The 16,143-nt window shown below is 34.1% G+C and overlaps 1 protein-coding gene across 1 annotated transcript in view; it reads right to left on the bottom strand.

Annotated features, from left to right (window-relative positions):
- LOC111516554 (uncharacterized) overlaps window positions 1-15,832 on the bottom strand; it is a 213,807-nt gene extending 197,975 nt beyond the window's left edge. Inside the window, exon 1 of the mRNA XM_074180442.1 lies at window positions 15,089-15,832. Coding sequence (XP_074036543.1) covers window positions 15,089-15,550 — 462 coding nt within the window. The 5' untranslated portion in view covers window positions 15,551-15,832. The remainder of the gene's footprint in view (window positions 1-15,088) is intronic.
- Window positions 15,833-16,143: the final 311 nt, after the last annotated feature.

Genomic DNA, 16,143 nt, shown 5'->3' with positions numbered 1-16,143 from the left:
AACTTCATCAAAGGAAAAAATGCCAGGGTTTTAGTTTAATAATTATAGGGATTTTTATATTAACTTTCAATTCAGAAAAAGTTATTAATTAACAAATTTATAATTAACGTAGAAATTGGGATGAAAATTTTTTGGCTGCGGATTATTGTTTATTGATGTATCCCAACAACACATGAATTTTTTCATTCCTTAATATTTACATTTAATATATTTAAATAATTTTTTTTTATGTCAGAGTGACGAAAGGCGCGCGGAAGCCAGACTACCCGCTTTTGACTCTATTTTCAGGGCTCTGTAAAAATTATAAATAATCGAGATACAGTTTCGGGAGTCGGGACTTTTTTTACGCGAATTCATTGATCTCTTCAAATCTTTTTTCAAATTTTGAAAATTTTCCGGAATATTAAGAAAAAACTGAAGCCCCATTTTTTTTCATTTAATTGTTTATAACTTTTGTAATTTTTATCGGCGCGTTTTCGGACCTTTCTTTAAACTTTCTAGGCAAAAATACGAATTGAATGACACCTTGGTCGTAATTTTTGGACAGGACTGAAAAATGTCAGCAAAAAGAGCTGAATCGAGTACATGTGAACCAGACTATATGACTAGAATAAAAGAAAATGATTCTGTTGAGTCAGAAGGAACTATGAATTTGGATTGTTCTTCACGTCACTGCATCATGAGTAATCTCATCTTTCTTTATTTCTTTTTCTTGCTGGAAAAAAAAGCTGCCACCCTGCTAGTACCGATTCCCGTCAGTTCTCCTACGAAATATTTGTAATGCACATTCTCATCTCAATGAAAAATTCAGTCAGTCTTCCCATATTCAGCTACCATTTTCTAATGTATGTTTGTGTTGAAATTGTACTTCAAAAAGGAAAAGTCGAAGCTATCTCCACATGAAATCATGGGCATATAACATGCATGAAGATTTTGTCATCGCATGTCAGAATTGATATTGCAAGAATTTTAAATATTCCATCATTGTGCACGAGCTGATAGAGTTAGGCAAATCAGAAATTTGAATTTCAAATGAGACAGCTTTCAATATTCAGATAACTCAAGCCCTGCCAGATTAAAGTCGTTTGTTTTCCAATATGCGGTCGGCATTTGTCAATTTCCGCAATGATTTTTCTTTTTCTGGTATTGGGTAGGTGTAGTCAATTATGTACTATTATTTCAATGACGACAGTGAGTTTAGGTATAAGAAGTGAATGTCGTAATATTTCATTTTTCCACTTTTCATTTCATACTGTTATCGAGACAATCTTTAAACAACGAACCCATTTTTGGCAATTTCAAATTGTAGATTTTAACATACCAATTCTTAATTTTCTAATTTCTATTTCCACAGATCTGGTATTCTTCTAAGAAATCTGCAACAGTACTCCAAAGAAATCATAATCAAAATGCTGACACCTATTCAAAGTCCATATCATTCAATATACCTACACAGTAGGTTTAATGGACTGACGCCTATCAGAAAACAACTGAAATACCTGAGTTGAGACGCTCTGACCGTATAATTGTGAAATTTAATATTTATTTTCAGTATTTTAATATTAAATTTCACAAAAAGGATTTGAAGCTTTGTATCTTCTATTAATTATCTGCGAGCGCTTTCGAGAGCTGGTCGTACTGTCATCTTCTAGGCACTCAAACTCAAACTGAGGAGTTTGAGTTTGAGAGATCTAACAAACCGACAATGGAACAGCACTCATGATTCTCTGTTCGGAATCTTTATTGTAGTAATGAATAATACTGGAGTTTTTTCCCAACACCAAATCGTTATTTTCAACACCTCGACACGTGTTTCGATCACCAAGCGATCATCTTCAAAGAGGAAGATTGAAACTTATAGCCTAAATAGGATTAGCTCGCACTAGTTCTAAGTTTTAATCTTCCTCTTTGAAGATGATCCGATTTATCCAGAATTACTGCTTTGTCACCTTTGTCGGCTTTCAAATAAAAAACGTCCTTTTCTCTCAATCGTTTGATAAGGTTCTTTTGGTTTTTATTGTTGTTTATTGAATGCTTCCGTTTATCTGTTAACTTGTTCTTGGAGATTTGATTGCTGACCTTTTCTCAAACTAGTCCCTTCGTGGAATCGGGCATATATTGAATCAAACTTTCAACACTAACAACGATATCCTCAAGAATTTTCTCGTAAGGCGGGATGCCAAATTTCAAACCGTTGTTCAGAAGGTTGATCTCTTCCTTTTCAAACGATTGTTATGAATGATTTTCAACAAATTTTATGACTTTCGGAGTGGTTTCTTTCGGTTTATGCTTAGATATTAGGGTTTTGAGTTTCTTATTGAGCTTACACATTTTTCTGATATATTTTGATTCAATCATACGAAACATTCCTCTCTGAAAGTCATTCCATTGTACGTAATCATTTTCGTCTAATCTATATGTTAGTTTTTTATATAGACTATAACTATCTAATTTTAAAAGACTACGGTTAGTGTACAGATGATCGATTTCTAAATCAAGCCATTTTTCTTTGGCGAATTTTTGGACTTTATCAGCAACTGAAGACTTAATAGGAATATTTACGGCAACAAAATTTGCCGTAAATATTTCTTTTCTTTTCAGAAACCAAATATCTGCTTGTATTAGCCTAATTTTTGTTGAATACCCAACCAGTAAAATTGTTTTATAATTTCATGTTGCTGCAACAGTTTCATTTTGTTGGTATTTTATAATTGCTTTCAAAATGCTAATTGATTATATTATACGGGCCGTGAACATAATACAGTTGTAAGCAATGTAAGTGTTTAAAGTAAAATCAAAAATCCGTTATAAGATAGTCACGAAATTATTACAGAAACGTTTTTACAATTAACTTATAAAACATATTTTTCTATAAAAGTAAATTGTTTTGTAGCAGTTTTATAGCAGTTTTCTGGGCGGTTTTTATGCTCTTCATAAAACTATTTCAAGATTATTTTATAACTGCTTTCTATAACTTTAATGAAATTGGAATACTTTCAAACACAATATTGTTTTCATTACCATATTGTCACTTTAATGATAATTTCCAAACTATTTTATAGTATGGTATACTCACTACAATTCCAAAACAATAAAATAACTGTTATAAAATCAAATTGCTTCCGCTAATATAAATATATAATAATATATATTTGCTGTCTCCAAGAATAAAATGCAGCATTAATTTTACATTGACATTGATTTTAGAGTTCGTGTAATGAAGTATGATTTGTCAGTTTTATTTGACTAGCGTCCCAATAAATATATATCTGATAACGTCGTGTAATATTGGTCATTGGAAAAAAAATTATTGAAAGTGGTTAGTTTTAGACGATGACCCACGTAACCTAGTGCTTCAATTTTGTTCTTGCTAAAAACAGGAATGGGTTATTGTTGATTAAAATCCGTCGATTTAAGTGAAGCACCATGTTTATATACACTCAAATCACTAGCTCAACACTCCTTCGAAATTCAGCCTGTATAATCGATGGAAGAAGCTTCTTAGCCAAAACATCCCGACATATAATATTTATCCAAACAATAGGTGAGAAATCCTGTCTTCATTTGTATAGAAATCTTTAGCTTTGAAAGTAATCCGACTCTGTCGTAATACATTCACTCCTAGAACTAAATGTTCTTTAACAGTTTTATAGGGGTAACATATAAGCTAAAATATGTTAAAACTCTTGCTATTGAAACCAAATTATTTTATAGAACGACGCCATTTTAAAATGATAGCAATTCGGAATACTGACATCAGATGAGTTGAAAATATGAAATACTGCACATATAGTGATATTTTCAGATGAAAAGTACATAGTTATTATAAGAATATATTTATTTAGTATATTTATTTAGTATAAACGAAGTTAATTTGTGACTAGAAAATGTATACATCGACAGAGTGAATTTTCGTATAAAAAATGATTTTCTCCAAAATTTTAATAAAAGAGGGGCGCGCTTAAATTTTACTAATAATATGCTATATATTTGTCGATAAAATTTTATTCGCAGTTGAAATATCAATCTTTGAAGCACAAACAATGTCTTTAACCGTTTCGTAAGTACAAAAGTGAAATTACTAAAATGGCCTAAACGTTTCTATTTGTTAGTTTTTAGTTGGTGACATATCTATTCCTTCAAGAAAACATCTTCAACACTTTTTTATTTCATTGTTATCCTTTTTGGCTGCATTATATTTCATAAAGCTTACTTTGAATTACTAAAAAACTATTATAAAATTGTATTTCAATTATATAAAATTTTATAAAATTCTTCACGAATACTGTTAGAAAAATTTTGTAGTAACTGCCGAAATGTTCAGTTCAGTTCGGTTGACCTGCCTGTCATTATGTACTGTTTGGAACCTTTGGTGTAGTAATAAATATTACCTGAGTACTATATAGCATAAATGAGGTTAGCTCGCATTCGTTTCTAGTTTTAATCTTTCTCTTTGAAGATGATCACTTGGTGATCAAAACACGTGGTGAGGTGTTAAAAATAACGATTTGGTGTTGGGAAAAAGCTCCAGTAATATTCATTAGTACAATAAGTAACCGTGTGGGGAAGATTTTATCTCAGGGTGCTTAACCCAGGAGGTGCATAGTGGAAATAATTATTTCATAAGTATCGCCCTTTGAACCACAATAATAAACAGTTTTCAAATTCGACTGACAGTGTAATATAGTATCTTAGAATGAAATATTTTAAAATATACTTCATACACGTTCGTTTGGCCTCATAATGGCTTCATTACTGTATTCATTCAATTCATAGTAATGTTGATTTTTGAATCGTCATCGCATATACATTCAACACATTTAGTTCATTATTCTAAAGGCAGACGGCGGTTTGGAGTGCTTTCTCAAACTTCATGAAATTGTCGTAATAGTATAAGTCGACTTGTAATGAACGGTTCCACTCTAATAGCTCTCGGTGTTGACATTAACGAACCTAATTATATTATCAAGAAGAGTTCACTCTGGATTCACACTGCTTCTGAGAATTCTGAAAATCAAATTAAACATCAAAAAGGACTGCAGATATGAGTGCTAAGTAAACCCTCTCCATTCCAATGAACTCATTAATAATTTCATGGACTATAATTTCTGTAAAACAGGTCGAATAATAAATAAATATACTGAGAAAATTGATTAACTGAATTACTGTTAGTTGTTTTCTGGCAGGCATTTGCCAGATCCCACTGTATCTTTCACTGCAATCTATCCAACAGAATACAGTTCATACAGTTCAACAACTTATTTTCGTTCGAATTCACCGCTACTTCAGGAGTTCCGCAGGGCTCGATTTTGGGACTTCTCCTGTTCGTGTTATTTGTTAATGACGTTTCTCGATATGTCGGAGATTCTCAATTTCTCCTATATGCCGATTATCTCAAGCTTTTCAGAAAAATCGACAGCTAAAAAGATTCTGATATGCTTCAAGATGATCTCAATACTCTATCTACTGACTTTTCAGTATCTGACCTATCTCTCAACGAAGCTAAATGAAAAATAATGAGTTTCTCACGAAGGAATTCACCCACTATCAAGAACTATTTCATCAGTCACACCAATTTACAGAGAATCAATGAGATTAAAGATCTCGGGATCATTTTTACTGGTGTATTCAGTTTCTCTCGGCACATTGAATACTTAGTATCTGAATGTTATAGAAAAATGAGCTTTGTCTTGAGATCGAGCTGTGAATTCAATCACGATACTTGTTTGTTACTCTTTAACGTCATTGTTCGTTTGAAGCTGGAATATGGTTGTGTCATTTGGAATCCAAAGACCTTTTTATATTCTGATACTGTAGAAAAAGTCCAGAAATGATTATTACGAACACTCTCTTTCAGAAAACACAATGTCTTACTAGCCTTCATTTATATCATAGTCTAAGTGCTGGGAGCATATTCTGAAGTTTTGGACCAAAAAAGAAAACAAATCTCTGAGTGTGAGTCTTGTGAAACAATGGTAGTTGCGTTTTATCAGTGAATCTACTTATTTTGGATTTACATTGATCATATTTTTCATTGTTTGAATAAATCCATATCAAACTTTGTAAAGTATATAAGGATCTGATGTTTAGTAATTTGGTATTACTATACAGCGTGACTCACGGTCGATGGTAGGTTAGACGTTTCTGAAAAACGAAAGCATGATTTTTCTGAAAATTCCACCTCTCACATTTCCTTACCTGTTCTATCGATCTGAAATATTTTCAGCATTGCGGCGTTGCCACTTCTATCAAAAAGTCCTAGCAATTATATTTTTTTAATCATCGACTCGTTGCTGTTTTTGTTCCATCGAAAGCAATCGCGGCACCCACTTAGAAAAAACCTTTTTCATGCTCAATTTTTCATGAAGGATAGTAAATACACTTCCATATGATATCTGTGTCATCTCAGCAATCTCACGGAGCTTCACTATACGATCTTTCATTACAATTTTTGTCACTTCACTCACATTTTCTGGTGTAACAGCTTCCACAGGTCTACCCGAGCGTTCTGCGTCATTTGTGTCGGTACGACCACGTTTAAACTCGGCAAACCACCGACAAATCGTTGCTTTTGATGGACAAGAGTCCGGGTAACATTTTTCAATCCATTCTTTCGCTTGCACGGTGTTTTTACCCATTAAAAAACAATGTTTTATCATAACACGAAACTCGGTTTTTTCCATTTTTTAAACAAACTACAAAACGACTTTACTCTAACCTCGATAACTCAGCTGTTTCTGGTCCGATCGACTTAAAATTTCGACACGTTTCAAGCAAAGGTTAGTACTCTAGAAAGACGTGGTTACTGGTTTACTAAGAGCGCCATCTCTGGGTTAGTCTCGGGACTTATTGATCCATGTAGTATTATGTTATTGTCTGTACTTTCACATGTTTCAGCCCACAAAATCTTACTTTTTACCTAGAAATGACTGATTTTTGGTAAAGTTGTTCCCTGGAAACTTTGAGACATAGTTAAGGAAAGTATTTTGTAACCTTACAAACTTCCTCTCGTTCATTGGTGTTAATTCAGGATACATTTGGTTGAATTTTTTACACGTTCTGACAATGATATGATCACTTTGTTCATGTGTATAATAAATAATTTCATAAGAACTTCGTTTGAATAATCGATATTTGCATTCATTTTGGAAGATGATTCGAAACACCGTCGATAACTCTTTGTAAATTACTTATGAAAGTAACCGAACTGCTATAAGCTTGATAATTCCACTGCTACCCAAATCCAAATTCTAAAAAAAAGATATGTTTCTAGAAGAAGCGACTTTATTGAGGAAACTTGACGATTCAGGTATAGGGACATGATATATTAACTTGAAGCATTTTTTACCGTCTTTCAATTTACCGAGTAATATACAGGGGGTTTCATTTGAAAAAATGAACTTGTGTCTACTTTTATGCACAATGGAAAAAATAGTAATTTTAGCACGCCCTGTATGATATGGAGTCGATTTCTTGGTGTTATTTGAATATTTCGAGTTTTTCCAAACTATCATCAAAATATCAACTTTTCATTAATTGAGAGTACTGATGTACTTAATTTCAATTAAGGCTATGTTTTGAATCATATTTAGCACATTTTATTTTTTATCTCGAAAACAGATAGAGATAGGTTTAGGACATTATTAAGAAAAAAATATTAAAATACCAGAGCAATTCCAAAAATGTATTAATATATGGGGTGTTCCATTCAAGAAAATATAATTGCTAGAACTTTTTGATAGAAGTGGCAAAGCCGCAATGCTGGGAATATTTCAGATCGATAGAACAGTTAAGGAATAGTGAGAGGTGGAATTTTCAGAGAAATCATGCTTTGCGTTTTCCAGAAACGTCTAACCTACCATCGACCGTGAGTCACGCTGTATAGAGACTTGCTTGTATGCAATCTGTGTTTCTTGAATATAATTTTTTATTGAAGTGTTTCACACTGTTTGCATACAAGTCATTGTACTATTAAATGTTTCACCCCATGCTATTATACAATACCGTATTACCGACTCAGCTAAAGATGTATTCACAAATTCTTCCTATCTAGAATATCTCGTAGGTTATAGAAGGTATAACTTGACTTATGTGTTCATCCCACCTGAAATGCTGGTCCAGCATAACACCCAAGTATTTGATAGTTGAAGTCTTTTCTATTATACCACATGTACATGGTTGATGTGAGTCGCATCTCAAACTTTTTATTTTCAGTTTTGTTCTGTGTTGCTGATCAGTATTTTGCAGAGAAATTGTCATAAATTTTGTCTTACTAGCATTCAAAGTCAGTAGATTATAATCAAGCCATGTCTCAATCTTTTGAAGCCCGTCTTCAGCTAGTTTATAGACATCTTTCCATGATTCTCCTGTGTATACAATAGCTGTGTCATCAGCATAGCAGATGAGGTGACCACAGAAGTCGTTTATTTCTGTGATACTGTTTATGTGAGTAAGAAAGAGAACTGGCCCAAGAACAGTTCCCTGAGGAACGCCAATAGTGACTTGTGGAGTACTTAACTGTTCATCAATTTTAACTTTTTGTTATCTATTTGCTAAATAGTTCTGCAAGACATCTATTAGTAGACTATGGCTCATGGTATCAAATGCTTTGGCCAAATCAAGGAATATGGGTAAACACTTCCTCGACTTGTCCAATGCATCGACAGCCTTCTCAACAAGGTACATAATAGCATTTTCAGTGCATACTTTATTCAGAAAGCCGTACTGATTTTTAGTTATGACGGAATGTTTATCAAAGAATGATAATAATCTTTTTTTTAATGCTGTGTTAGAAAATCTTTGCAACATTGTTAATGACAGAGATCGGCCTGTAGATGTTTAATTGATTTTTTTACCCGTTTTATAGACTGGTGTTACGACTGATTCTTTCCATTGTCGAGGCACGGCTCCTGTTTGAAACGATAAATTTATAATATGTACCAAGGGTCCTATGATCTGTGTGTGAGTACGTTTTATCATTTCAGCAGTTATTCCATCAGGTCCTTTGGAGCAGTTATTTTTGGGATTTGCAATCAAGATAATTACTTCATTTTCATTCGTAGGTTCTAAGTACATGGTAAAATTTATAGATGTGTTTTTTAGAAAACCGTTTGGCAAATCTGCTGTAGGGATTTTTTTAACATGTCCTGCCCAATGTTTATGAAATATTCATTGAACAATTTTATTTCCTCTTGTTCATGCTCAAATGTGTCTTAATTTTTTGACGATCATTTTATTATTTGTTGTTTTATATGGTTATATTTATGAATACTATACTTAAGGAACTTTCAAAAAAACTGTGTAAACAATTTCATTTGTTGTTCAGTATAAATAAATTTCTATTTTTTTCTATAACCCACTTATGAGTAGGGAAGAGTGGGGTCAGTTGTAACGCGGTTCAATTGTAACACAGCTCAAAATGAATGCTTAAATAGATTCAAACATCCCGCCAACGCCACTGACCGATCCGTCAGTATGCTTTTACCTGCTACCGAGTTCACATCGTTGTTGCATCAGCCACTCATAAGTTATTTTATTTCTACAAAAATTGGATATTGAAAGTAAATTTGTGACTTCAACTTTAAAAGTGGACAAAACATTTAATTTAGCGGTATTCGTGAAATATTTTCACGGGGTTGCGGGACGTGAGTATAGAGCACAGGTATGTTGAAACAAATTGAGGTTATGTTTGAAGAAAATTATGTTATTTCGAGATTTTTACAATAATTGTGTTTGGGGACAATTGTAACAAGGCAAACGGGGACAGTTGTAACGTGTTACAATTGACCCCACACAGAAACAATGAACATGGCTCGATATAGAAAAAGACAAACCTCTAGGGGTCCAACAGATGACCAAATGAAAGCAGCTATTGTTCTCGTAAGTGATAATGGTTTAAGTGTCAGGGAAGCTGCTAGATCATTAAATATTTGCCATGTTACTCTGCAGAGATATACCAAAAAGATAAAACACGAAGGTATTGCTCCAACAATGGGTTATCATCCACATAATGAGGTGTTAAATGAAGAAGATGAAGCTGTATTTTGCGAATATATACGCAGAAGTGCGGATTTATATTTTGGTTCAACTCCTAGAGATATTCGATTACTTCTATACCAATTTGTTGTAAAGAAAAACTGCCGCAATATTCCTCCTAAATGACATGGAACCAAAATAGGTTCCAAAGACTGGTTTACCAATTTTATAAAAAAAATCCTACATTATCAATAAGAGCGCCTGAAGCAACAAGCCATGCCAGGGCAATTAACTTTAACAAAGGAAATGTGGACACATTTTTTGATAATTTGTTAAATGTTATGGACAAACACCAGTTCGAATCTCAAAACATATATAATGTTGATGAAACTGGGGTAACAACTGTGCAAAGGCCAAAAAAGGTAGTTTCTATGAAAGGATGCAAACAGGTTGGTTCTATAACATCAGGAGAGAGAAACGTTAATTACTGTTTGTATAGCCGTTAATGCACTGGGAAATTCAATTCCACCACTTCTCATTTTCCCAAGAAAGAAGTATGAATTTCTTTTTAAATAGCTCCCCACCAGGTTCTATTGCAGCAGCGAATGGTAGTGGTTGGATGAATAATGAATAATAAAACAGTTTTCCAAACCTTCTAAAGATAATAAAGTTTTACTAGTTTTAGATAACCACGACTCTCATATTCACCTACCGACGATCGACTATTGCAGGGAAAACGGGATAGTGTTATTATCTTTTCCACCGCGTACTTCCCATAAACTTCAGCCATTAGATAGGAGCGTTTATGGGCCATTTAAGAGTTACCTAAATACTGCTATGGATGCTTGGTTGAAAAATCATCCTGGACAAACGATGACCATATACGATCTGCCAGGAATTGTAGCAAAATCACTGCCATTAGCCACAACACCCAACAATATTCAAAGCGGATTTAGAGTATGTGGTATATATCCATTCAACAGAAATGTTTTTGACGAATCCGAATTTGCTCCTTGTTCAGTAACTGATCGGCCTCTAAATAGTAACGTTTCAACCCAAGAAATGGAAGCAGTAGCTTCAACTTCAACAGTTGATATGGTTCTCACAAAAAACAATTAAAAATCTGAACTGTGTAATATAGAATTGGACATTTCCCAAGCATCAGGTGATAATCAGATCCTTGATAAACCGACACGCACGTGGAAGCGTCCACTTCGAGGGATAGTCTGGCCCTTGATATGTCAGAAGTCGATGATGAACCCCTAGCTTCCACTTCAAAAGAAATTCAGGTGCTTAATACATCCAAGGATATATTCTTGGAAATTCGACCATATCCTAAAGCTAATTTTACCAAAAAAATCATTGAAGGTGGAAAAAAACGCAAATCAGCTATTTTAACAGAAACGCCAGAAAAACAAGCTCTAGAAGAAGAATTGGCTAAAAGAAATGAATCTAAGGCACGTAAAGTAAAGAGAAACTCATCCGGAAAAGGAAACAAAGACAAAGCAAATAGAAACTTCATCCGAAGACGAAGATGACGCGTTTTGTCTCTACTGTCTGAAACCATACAGTCATGACAATAACGGAGAAGTTTGGATTAAATGCATAAATTGTAAATCATGGTGTCATGAAGAGTGTGCAGACAATGTAGATGATTTGTATTTTCATTGTTTAAATTGTAAAGATTAGTTGTTAGTTTAGTTGTATTGTTATCTAAATATCACCAACTTTTGTTACTTTTTTACATACATTCAACCCACGGTTTTACCTGAATATATGTTTTTTTGTATTTTTCATTGACATTTTCTATTGCGTTACAATTGTCCCTAACATTTGACACAAATACATAATAGACAAGTCAAATTCAAAAAGTGTTTGATTTCAGTTGAATACATTCAGTTGAAGAATGCTCATTTTATCAGTAGAGCTTCGTTTGATCAAAATAGGGGAGAGGATGGAGGATTTGAACATGAAATGCTTTTAAACAGTCATTAAAATTATTGAATAACGTGTCATTTGTCAAGAGCCAGAGTGCGCACGCATCTCTTAAGCTCAGATCTACGCCTGTCCGCCTCTTGGGTTCAATATTTCAACAGTTCCCTTTTGGTCGTCAGTTAGAGTATATCGATGTAAAAATTGTAAAAAAATAACAAGTTAAAACTTTTTGTAAACGTGATATATAGTAATCAGGTCTAATTGATTACCACCAATAATTAGTGTATACATTGGTAGTTTTCACAGGTAAGTTTACCTTTCTAATTATATAACATGTTCCAAGATTAATTAATGAAATGAAATTAATGAAACAAGATGGTGTGCTGGGTAGGGTTTGAACTTTTCTAGTGGGTAGGCTTTGAACAGTGTTCAAAGCCTCCCCAAGACTATATTAATAACTACTTATTCTGCACTCGTTTGGGTACGATTATTAATAAATAAATTAATAAAGTATTGCAACATATTATTTATTTATCAGAGCCTATTGATTGTTTCAGGGCAATAGCCTATAAGTGAAATGCCACGAATATATAAAAAGAAAGGCACGAGGACGGACTTTAACGAGGCAGATATGGAACAAGCCATCAAAGATGTTACTGAGCATAAATTATCTTTGAGAAGAGCTGCTGAAAAAAATCTCGTAAGACACACTGCTTTATTTTATAGAATAAAGAACAAGGATAAAAATATAGATCATGCAGAAAAATATAACACGAACAAAATATTCAACTCTGATGAAAAGTATCTACTGAAAATGTACCTTCTGAAGAGGTCTAAAATCAATTATGGTTTGACATATGTGCTAACAAAAAAATTAGCATACGAATATGCATTGAAATTAAATAAAAAATTACCCAATTTCTGGAATCGAGATAAAATGGCGGGGATAGAATGGATGAAAGGCTACATGCGGAGACACGAAGAACTAAGCCTTCTGAAACCCGAAAATACTAGTTTGTCTCGAGCAACTAGTTTCAATAAAACAAATGTTGACGCTTCTCAAAATAACTATTGCAAATTTATGGAAAAATTCAGTTTCACCGAAGAGCGAATCTATAACCTGGATGAAACAGGTGTTATGACTGTAGTTCAAGCTCCTTATATTATTGCTGCAAGAGGGATTAAACAAGTTGGACAAGTGGTATCCGGAGAAAGGGGAAAACTAGTTACAATGTGTGCAATTATCTCGGGTAGTAGTAATCCAATTCCACCCGTTTTCGTTTATCCCAGGGCAAGAATGATTGATTCGTTATTGACAGGTGCACCAAGTGGAAGTTTGGGTTATCCAAATTCTCCAGAAAGTGGCTGGATGACAGCTAATATTTTTCTAAAGGTACTGGAACATTTAAAAAAATACTCAAGATGTTCAAGAGCCGATCCCATCTTGTTACTAATGGACAACCACGAGTCACACTGCTCATTGGAAGCTATTGTATTTTCCAAAGAAAATGGAATCGTTCTTCTAACTTTCCCGCCTCATTGCTCCCATAGATTGCAGTCTTTAGATGTTGGTGTTTTGGGTCCTTTTGAGGCAAAATTCAAAGTGGCCTGTAACGACTGGATGCTGAACCATCCCGGTAGAACCATTACCATCCACAATATTGCAGAAATTGTAGGCATTGCATATGCAAGATCATTTACTATAAATAATATAAAAGAAGCTTTTAAAAAACCTGGTATTTGGCCAGTAAATAGAAATGCTTTTACCGACGAAGATTTTGATGCATCGTACGTTACAGATCGACCTTTGATAGATGTGACTAATGTAGTCACAAATAACACTACAAATGATCCCGCTATTTCGTTATCAAATATGCAAGCAGGTTGTTCCAAAAACACGACAATGATCACACCAGAATCTATAAAACCGTTTCCCAAAGTAACTGAACAACGTAAACAGAAACAAGGAAAGAAAAAAGGAACTTCGAAAATATTAACCGATACTCCTGTTAAAAATCAACTTGAAGAGGAGTTAATTCAACGAATATCAACCAAAGTAATGAAAAATGTGAAACGTCAAAATAAAAATGTGGGAGCTGGTAAAACAGTAATGAATATTAAAAAAAAGAATCCCAAATTAGAAGATCGCATTGTTTCCGCATTATCTGAAAACACTTCGTTTACAAACATGAAACAAAAATCTGTAAAACGTAAGGTACTAGTAAGTGATTCGTCAAGCAGTTCAGAGAGTACTAGTCCAAATATATCTGTTCATGATAGTTCTTATGGTGAAGAATCTTTCAGTGATATCGAGCAACTTTCAAATGCTGAAATTAAGTGCAAAGATTTTGTATTAGTTAAATGATGTACCAAAAAGTCTATAATTCACTATGTTGCCCAGGTTGAAGATAAATTTGAAACAGATTTGTTTGTGAACTTTTTAAAGAAAACCGGAAACACGTTTTCGTTTTCTGAAACTGCAGACAAATCACTTGTCAGTATAGATGATGTAATAATAAAATTACCAAAACCTCAGTTAGTGGTGGTACAATAAGGGCCGCAAAAATATATGTATTCCACAATTTTGACTTCTCTATGTACAGTATGCGCTAAATTTAGCTTTTTCGCATAAGTATTGTTTGAAGGGTTTATGTATTATTTTGTTTATTACTTTATTGTATAGCTTTTAGTTGCATAGTCTGTTCAAATGCTCCCCCTAGTTTGTTCAAATGCTCCCCACCAACAGGAGCCTTTGAACAGATATGGTAATAGAATAAAATGGATTCCTCTGATTTTGCTTGATGTTTTATATTGATGTTACCTACAAAAGATCAATAAAAAATAATCAAGTTACGGTTTCTACAAGGTTTAATGAATATAAATAAAAAGCTGACTAACTTATTGACCTCGACAATAAAACTGTTCAAATCCTCCACCCTCTCCCCTATATTATTTAATTTGCGAGCAAAATCGTACGTTGTCAAAATTGTTACAATTGACCCCACTCTCCCCTAGAATATCATGAAATTTCAGCAGCTCTCCTTTTGAAAGTTACTTTTAATTGTAAAAGCAGTGAATGTAACAAGACTGGCGCCACCTATGTGTTAGGCCCGACACTCTACAGCACATGTAGTAGAACAAAACGAATAGCATACACGTAATGCGAAGGCTAACTCACCAAACTCCTGAATCCTGGCAGAAACTGGCCATGCCCTCGAGCCCAAAGGACGGGAATCCCAGCCTGTTTCGCTGTAATGGAAACAGTGAAAGCCGCCGGCGAGTTCCCAACAATTAACACGACCACGACGCGTTTTCCTTCCAGCTTTTCACATATATTTTCCAGCAGACTCGCACTGAAACTGCCATTTTCAGGCAAATCTATCACGATCGTTTCCAAACTCACGTTGAAACCGAATCTGCCGATCCTACTCGACAGATAGTTCTGGGTGATATTCATCAACGTCTTGTTAAATGCTCGGCTATAACTTTGGGAACTCGGTGCTGCCGCAATGGCGAAATAAATACGACCCTTGATTGGCCCGAAGTCACGGCGTTGTTCATCACACTTCACTTGTATCAGCAGTAGAATGAACGGAATGAGAATAATCTTGGTGAAGGTATCTAAGCGAAGGTTTAACATTTTCGTGGGTTTGGATAAAAAGGGTCAGGGGGTTTTTATGGAATCTTCTCGATTGTGGTCATGCTAGAGGGTTAGTGGTCTGTTTTGCCTCGAACAATTGAGGCATTATTGTGTCTAGGTCGATGATCAGGATGAGTTTTTTGGACATTTTTCAGATCAGTTGGTGATTGAATTTTTATTGCTTCTGTTCCTGGTTCTGAGGCGAATATTAACGGTTTTGTTTGAATTTCACTTTGTTATATTTTGGTTTGCTCCACTTAGGTACGATCATGTTCCCATGGAATACAGTGTGGAACTTGACATCTGAAACAGAAAATAAACACTATGTTAGTTGAGATATTTGCCAAAATCATTTCGGAATTCATCTCAATTCAATTCCTTAACTTCAACTTAGCGTAGTTATAATGGAAAACGTGAACGCTGACTTGCAGTTTCAGTCATACATGAAATATCATGATTTTAAATCTCTGCAAGAACATTTTTCCATGGAACGAGGAATGAAAAATTAAAATTTGCAATCGTTACCCCAATCTTTGAAAAAGGATACTCAAATAGCTATGAGAACTATAGAGGGGTAAGTCTTCTCTCTAGTA

This window comes from Leptinotarsa decemlineata, unplaced genomic scaffold, assembly GCF_025532065.1.
Source record: "Leptinotarsa decemlineata unplaced genomic scaffold, Ldec_3_MD MMD2_tig00026294_RagTag_RagTag, whole genome shotgun sequence".
Classification (NCBI taxonomy): Eukaryota; Metazoa; Arthropoda; class Insecta; order Coleoptera; family Chrysomelidae; genus Leptinotarsa; species Leptinotarsa decemlineata.
This window is presented reverse-complemented; position numbering and strand designations above follow the sequence as displayed.